Source organism: Semicossyphus pulcher, unplaced genomic scaffold (genome assembly GCF_022749685.1).
Source record: "Semicossyphus pulcher isolate SPU_LCO1_2020_fin unplaced genomic scaffold, fSemPul1.0.p SCAF_27, whole genome shotgun sequence".
NCBI lineage: Eukaryota > Metazoa > Chordata > Actinopteri > Labriformes > Labridae > Semicossyphus > Semicossyphus pulcher.
In genome coordinates this window covers 877,501-885,000 of record NW_027211701.1, presented here as the reverse complement: position 1 = coordinate 885,000, position 7,500 = coordinate 877,501, and the positions used below count along the sequence as shown (strand labels likewise).

At 45.3% G+C, this 7,500-nt stretch overlaps 2 protein-coding genes across 3 annotated transcripts in view; both read left to right on the top strand.

The window, feature by feature from the left end:
* The window catches only part of LOC138604814 (NLR family CARD domain-containing protein 3-like), a 20,782-nt gene extending 15,771 nt beyond the window's left edge, over positions 1-5,011 (top strand). For both annotated transcript variants that reach the window (XM_069676810.1, XM_069676809.1), the window contains 5 exons: positions 1-1,739; positions 1,834-2,007; positions 2,282-2,443; positions 3,088-3,134; positions 3,496-5,011. The exon at positions 1-1,739 is cut by the window's left edge and continues 62 nt beyond it. In XM_069676810.1, coding sequence (XP_069532911.1) covers positions 1-1,739; positions 1,834-2,007; positions 2,282-2,443; positions 3,088-3,134; positions 3,496-4,064 — 2,691 coding nt within the window. In that variant the 3' untranslated portion in view covers positions 4,065-5,011. The remainder of the gene's footprint in view (positions 1,740-1,833; positions 2,008-2,281; positions 2,444-3,087; positions 3,135-3,495) is intronic.
* LOC138604829 (deoxycytidylate deaminase-like) overlaps positions 1-7,500 on the top strand; it is a 115,312-nt gene that overhangs the window by 32,125 nt on the left and 75,687 nt on the right. The window lies entirely within an intron of this gene.

Below are 7,500 nucleotides of genomic sequence, written 5' to 3'. Positions count from 1 at the left end.
GTGTTTGAGGGGATCGCTAAAGCAGGAAACCCAACCCTTCTGAATCAGATCTACACAGAGCTCTACATCACAGAGGGAGGGACTGGAGAGGTCAATGATGAACATGAGGTCAGACAGATCGAAAAAGCATCCAGGAAACTAGTCGAACCAGAAACTACAATCAGATGTGAAGACATCTTTAAACCCATACCTGGAAGAGATGGACCAATCAGAACAGTGATGACAAAGGGAGTGGCTGGCATTGGGAAAACAGTCTTAACACAGAAGTTCACTCTGGACTGGGCTGAAGACAAAGCCAACCAGGACATACAGTTCATGTTTCCCTTCACCTTCAGAGAGCTGAATGTGCTGAAAGAGAAGAAGTTCAGCTTGGTGGAACTTGTTCATCACTTCTTCACTGAAACCAAAGAAGCAGGAATCTGCAGGTTTGCAGAGTTCCAGGTTGTGTTCATCTTTGACGGTCTGGATGAGTGTCGACTTCCTCTGGACTTCCACAACAATGAGATCCTGACTGATGTCACAGAGTCCAGCTCAGTGGATGTGCTGCTGACAAACCTCATCATGGGGAAACTGCTTCCCTCTGCTCGCCTCTGGATAACCACACGACCTGCAGCAGCCAGTCAGATCCCTCCTAAGTGTGTTGACATGGTGACAGAGGTCAGAGGGTTCACTGACCCTCAGAAGGAGGAGTACTTCAGGAAGAGATTCAGAGATAAGAAGCAGGCCAACAGAATCATCTCCCACCTCAAGACATCCCGAAGCCTCCACATCATGTGCCACATCCCAATCTTCTGCTGGATCACTGCTACAGTTCTGGATGTGTTAAAAAACGCAGAGGCCCGAAAGCTACCTAAGACCCTGACTGAGATGTACATCCAGTTCTTGGTCGTTCAGTCCAAACTGAAGAAAGTGAAGTATGATGGAGGAGCTGAGACAGATCCACACTGGAGTCCAGAGAGCAGGAAGATGATTGAGTCTCTGGGAAAACTGGCTTTTGAGCATCTGCTGAAAGACAACCTGATCTTCTATGAGTCAGACCTGACAGAGTGTGGCATCGATATCAGAGCAGCCTCAGTGTACTCAGGAGTTTTCACACAGATCTCTATAGAGCATAGAGGACCATACCAGGACCAGGTGTTCTGCTTCATCCACCTGAGCGTTCAGGAGTTTCTGGCTGCTCTTTATGTCCATCTGACGTTCATCAACTCTGGAGTCAATCTGATGTCAGAAGAACAACCAACCTCGCAGGAATCTGACATAAAAAAGGAGATATCTCCAAAGGCACGTTTCTACCAGAGTGCTGTGGACAAGGCCATAAAGAGTCCAAATGGACACCTGGACTTGTTCCTCCGCTTCCTCCTCGGGCTTTCACTGCAGACCAACCAGACTCTCCTCCAAGGTCTGCCGCCACAGACAGGAAGTAGCTCAGATGCCAATCTGGAAACAGTCCAGTACATCAAAACAAAGATCAGTGAGAATCTGTCAGCAGAGAAAAGCATCAACCTGTTCCACTGTCTGAATGAACTGAATGATCGCTCTCTTGTGGAGGAGATCCAACAGTCCCTGAAATCAGGAAGTCTCTCCACAGAGAAACTGTCTCCTGCTCAGTGGTCAGCTCTGGTCTTCATCTTACTGTCATCAGAAAAAGATCTGGACGTGTTTGACCTGAAGAAGTACTCTGATTCAGAGGAGGCTCTAGTCAGGCTGCTGCCAGTGGTCAAAGCCTCCAACAAAGCTCTGTAAGTAGTTGGATTCGCCATATTTTAAATCAGCTTCTATATTTTCAACAGGAGAAAACGTTACCTTCTCTGTTCCTTCTTACTTTCTCTTCAGACTGAGCAGCTGTAACCTCTCAGAGAGAAGCTGTGGAGCTCTGTCCTCAGTTCTCAGCTGCCAGTCTTCTAATCTGAGAGAGCTGGACCTGAGCAACAACAACCTGCAGGACTCAGGAGTGAAGTTGTTGTCTGCTGGTCTGAGAAGTCCAAACTGTACACTGCAGACTCTCAGGTCAGGACTCTTCATCCTGTTCATCTGATCACCATTTCATTTCACATATATGAATAAATTCATGGCCTGAACAAGGTCTTAAGTTTGTTTTCAATGAATGTCAAAAAAACAGTATTATATTAATCTTTGAATCATTATGCTGGAACAGTTTGCTGTCAAAGTTATATACCTGCAATGAAGAACAAATACTTGTACGTTGTGTCCATCAAAATCCTTCCAGTCCTCACAGTGCCCTCACATGACGTGCCATATGTGTTTGTTTGTTTGTTTGCAGTCTGTCAGGCTGTCTGATCAAAGAGGAAGGCTGTGCTTCTCTGGCATCGGCTCTGACCTCCAACCACTCTCTTCTAAGAGAGCTGGACCTGAGCTACAATCATCCAGGAGATTCAGGACTGAAGCTGCTGAAGGATTCATCCTGGAGACCGGACACTCTCAGGTATGATGATCTGCTAGAGGAACTACAGCTGGAAACAATTTGTCCTCTCGACGATCGCTGATCAGGTGTAGGTACAAGACAGCATGGTGGTTAGCACTGTCACCTTAAACCAAGGAGGTTCTTGGTTTGAATCTTCTGGCCGGCAGGGGCCTTTCTTTGTGGAGTTTGCATGTGCTCCCCAGGTCTGCCTGGGTTCTCTCCAGGTGCTCCGGCTTCCTCCCACAGTCCAATGACATGCTTTCCAGGCAAAGTCATTGCGTTGATTGGCCAAAATTGCAAGGTCAGGAAAAATGACTGGCAATTGGTTGAACATGTGCAACTTCCTGGAGGGAGTGGTATACATCAGTGGTGGCGTGATGTGATCTGGTTGGGTCGACCGTTTCCTTGCCTCTGGCTTCACTAGGGGCACACGTCATAATTAGTTCAATACTTTTACCTCAGCAAGATGGCCACATGGTCCCACTCCCCATATGCAGTGAGCCTGCTCTGCAGCAGTTTTTGAATGCTTTGTAGCAGCGCTTCAGAGTGTTTATTCTCGAGCTTAGAGACTACCTGATGAACATAGTGAAGTGATGTAAAGGAGACTAGATGCAGGGCAGTCATTCATTCAGGGTGTGCTGGTCTGACCCACTTCCTTCTTTCAGGGTGGATCCTGCTGGAGTCCGATGGTTGAGACCCGGCCTGAGGAAGTGTAAGTGTGTTTTTAATTTGATTCATGAAAACGAAACGGCACACATTCACTCACTTAAGTCTGATGTCATCATCAAACCTGAAATTATTGGGATGCTTTGCTGTTTGATATTTTTCCTGCCACTACAAGCTAGTGATAGAAGTAGCTAACGACTTACAATTTTCTGACCCCTTGCTACCCTGAAGCTCCACCCTCTCATCCAAATATGGTCACTTCTGGCTCCAAAACACCGAGATGAAGACGACCAAATGTCAAATATGAGAACTCGAAACAGTAGTCTGATAACCAATGGCTGATGTCTTGGTGGCTACGACCACTTCTGATAGTGTATGTGACAAGTAACTGTTGTTCTCTCCATCAGATTCCTGTGAACTCACATTCGACGCTAACACTATGAGCAGAGAGATCAAGCTGTGTGACGACGACACGAAGGTGACGCATGTGAGCGAGGAGCAGTCGTATCCTGATCATCCGGACAGGTTTGACTTCTGTCCTCAGCTGCTGTGCAGAGACGGTCTGACGGGTCGCTGCTACTGGGAGGTGGAGTGGAGAGGACAGGTCGACGTTTCAGTGTCTTACAGAGGAATCAGCAGGAGAGGACACAGAAACGACTGTGAGTTTGGGTGGAATGATCAGTCCTGGAGTCTGGAGTGCTCCGATGGTGGTTACACTGTCTGGTACAATAACAATGGAGCATCCATCACCCCCTCCTCCATATCCTCTGTCTCTAACAGAGTAGCAGTGTATGTGGACTATTCTGCTGGCTCTCTGTCTTTCTACAGTGTCTCCTCTGACAAACTGAGCCACATCCACACCTTCTACAACACCTTCACTGAACCTCTCTATCCTGGGTTTGGCTTCTGGTCTGATCTCCCCGACTCGTCAGTGTCTCTGTGTCCTCTGCTCGAGGGACAGTCTCCTCCTCAGTAACAGGCTTTCTCACTGCTCACCACATAGTTCACACTGCCTGCAGTTCAGTTGTCTGGTGACAGACAGTCTGTTGTCAATCACTGGCAGGCTGACATCTACCTTAAGCAAAGTTTAGTTTGTCTTGTATTAATTGTGTAAGTTTGACCTCAAGATCCTTTATTTGTGTTAGTTAAACCTAATCTACTTCCTCTAATCGACTACGTGGGAAAGCCAAACGCCGCCGCGTCTCCGTTCATAACTGCTTCCAGCTCCTTGAGGCTGACCGGTGTGCGTTTTGCTTTTGGTCTCGACACACTTTCAGACTCCGTCCAGTTGATATGAAGATCTTAACGAAGATCACCAAGTGATCCACATGATTCTTTGCTACAACATTGTTTACAACCACATGTGACAAAACTCTTCCATATCTCATGTTACTTCCACTGAGGGATGTAGAGTCACTGTCTCTCCCTGCCCTCCCCTACTACTTCTTTATTTATCAGTATTAATCAGTTTACCTGTGATCACACCTTTGTTCTGTATCATTGTCAGCAGTGCGTCCAAGTGTCAAAGTATTCCTGGTTGATAACCTGGGTTACCTTTATTTCAGAACACTCAGCTGTACGTCTGATTTCTCTTTGTTCTCTTTAATATGAAGCTGCGTGAGCCTCCACTTAATAACTGACATTTATAATAAATGCACAAATTCTATGTGATAATTATATTATTCTAGAACATTTTATAAGTTTACTGTATTGTATTATGTTGAATATTATTTCACTGTTCATACACACAAATACAGCAGAGACATCAAGTACATCACACTATATACATTCTGTTTACATAAACAGACGTTATATATTTTTCAAGTAAAGCCTGTAAATGACAAAGTTTTCATACCTGACTGAAACATGTCTCAGACGGTCTCTGCATCGCTTATAAATAAAGTTCTATTCCTTTAAATAAAAGCTGCTCTGTGTGTTCACTGTTGAAGATCAACCGAACTCTTTCCGACATCTTGTTTAATCTTTAAGATCATCAAATTGAGTGTCATTAGGGGCGTGGCCTCTTTGAGTGACAGGTGGGAGCTGTTAGCTGTCTGCTAGGTGTCCCCTCAGCTGACTCAGTCACTGAACGTAACCTCTGGGCCGTGTTTGTGCTGTTGGAGCCTTCTGGAGATTTGTTCATGTAAATATCAGACTGTTGTTGGGTCGGCGTGATGAGAAGGCCAATTATTTTAAGTGACCAAGTTCTTTCATTCACCAACGTTCGTTTAATTCCACGACCTCTCTGAGCTTCTTCAGTCTGAAAAATAAACTCCGGTCAGCTGCCACCACAGATAGAGTCTAACTAGCTGAAAATTTAATTAGCCCAGAGCACATACAGCTGTGCTTTGAGCTTTGCTAACCCCTCCCTCCTCCTTAGCTCCTCCCTCTCATCCAAACATGGTCACTTCTGGCTGCAGCCAAAAGCCAATTTGAGGCTTCAAAAAGGCAGTTGACAGACTGATGGGTGACGTCACGGTGGCTACTCTCCGTCCAACCCTGTTCATATTATGACACAGCATAAAGCTTTCAGAATATAATAACAGAGCTTCTGACTTCCTGTCTGACTCTGACAGGATGCAGTTCATGTTTGTGGCAGCAGAGGGCGCCCAGCAGCACTCCTCATGTGAATGAGATCTCAGCTCAAACAGTGATGTGATGTTATACACTCATTCATCAGGGCATTAAACTGTGATATTCATTCATTCACGGGGAGACACGTCGGCCTCTGCTCGTGTGTCAGACAGGAAGCTACTGTGTGGTGCTTTCCTTTCTGCTGCTCCTTCACTCCACCTAATCTCAGAGATATTATAGTTCTGGCTGGTTGGACCTGCGTGGAGCACCAGTGCTGGGAATCATGGGAAGTCACCTCACTATGTACACTGGTGCTGTGTTTAATGCTCACAGCCCCACACAAGGATTTAGTATGTTTGTTTGTCAAAGTCAGTGTGCTGAAAATACCACAATGTCCTACATCCTGCTCACAGTTCAGTACGCAGGCCAACATGCTATTTAGGACCATTCTTACCCACAATCCTCTGCAGCGGAAGATATGCACATCCACTGAGCAGAGAGAGCTCGCACAGATCGCTTTTCCTTTTTTCTTATAGATATTCTTTGTTCTATATTTACACTACCAGTCAGAGGTTTGGACACATTTTCCCATTCACTTGTATGAGACAATGTGTCCAAACCTTTGACTGGTAGTGTAAATATATCTATATACATGTTTAATCTAAAACAAGTATCCTGCATTTCTACCCCACCTAAGCTCTTGGATGAAGTACGCCACCTGCACTATTCTAGATGAGTTAGATTGAGGGTGGTATGAAAACCAGAATGCATTAAGAAGAATTAAGATTTAAGAACATTATATGATCTAATACTAATGATTAGAATGGCACACTCATACTCATATGTAAAGTAAAATAGTAGTAGGTTGCAGGCTATTAGGTCATTTTCAAGATCAAACAGGACAAACAATTCATAAAAGAAACACAACACAATATGATCACAAGGTCACCTGTTCATGTGCAGCCACTCCACCATCCTGTTTAAGATTCACCTCCAACACTAAACCATCTCCCTTAGGCCCGAAAAAGAGCTTCTCTAACGTGGAGCTGAACTTGAACCTTACCGTAATGATGTGCAGGAAGCTTTAGTCAGAGGACGAAAGAGTCCAGTCCAGAGGACGATCAGAGGAGGTGATCTACCTGGTTGCATTAAAAGAGATTCTCCTCCTGTGAAACCCTGAAGCAAAATGAACCCCCAGACGGACCGAAGGCAACATGTACAGTGAGGAAGTGATCAGTTTTATCAGGTTATTGATAGCTGGCTCACAGAACACATGCACAGTCTGTGTGAGTTCCTGTTTTACACAGAGACACAGTTTGACTCGGCAGTTTATGTCACGCTCATGTGACTGTACAATTAATATCTTCTCATCCTGTGTCACGTAAACATCCCTTTTTTAGATGAGCGCGCGCACACACACTCACACACACACACACACACACACACACAAACCTTCCCCTGTTGCAGTAGCTTGATGGTCTGTCAGGCTCACTTCCTGTTTCTTTCGGTCTTGAGTTCTTATCGTGCTGATGTGCTCATGTTTCCTTCATTAACACAAGAGGTTTGGTTTATTATCAATATATATATATATAATTGTGCTGTATATCATGAATGAGCATGTGTCAGCATCCTCACACGTTCAGCCTGGTACAGAGTAACTCTGTGTGTAGTGCAGGTTAAACCTTCAGTTCGTTGGTGTTCATCTTTATTCTTCTCCATCCACCCATCCAGACATTATCTTCAGCTTATCCGGGTCCGGGACGCCGTGGCAGCAGGCTCAGCAACGTGACCCAGGCGTCCCTCTCCCCAGCAACATTTTCCAGTTCTTCCCGGAGGTT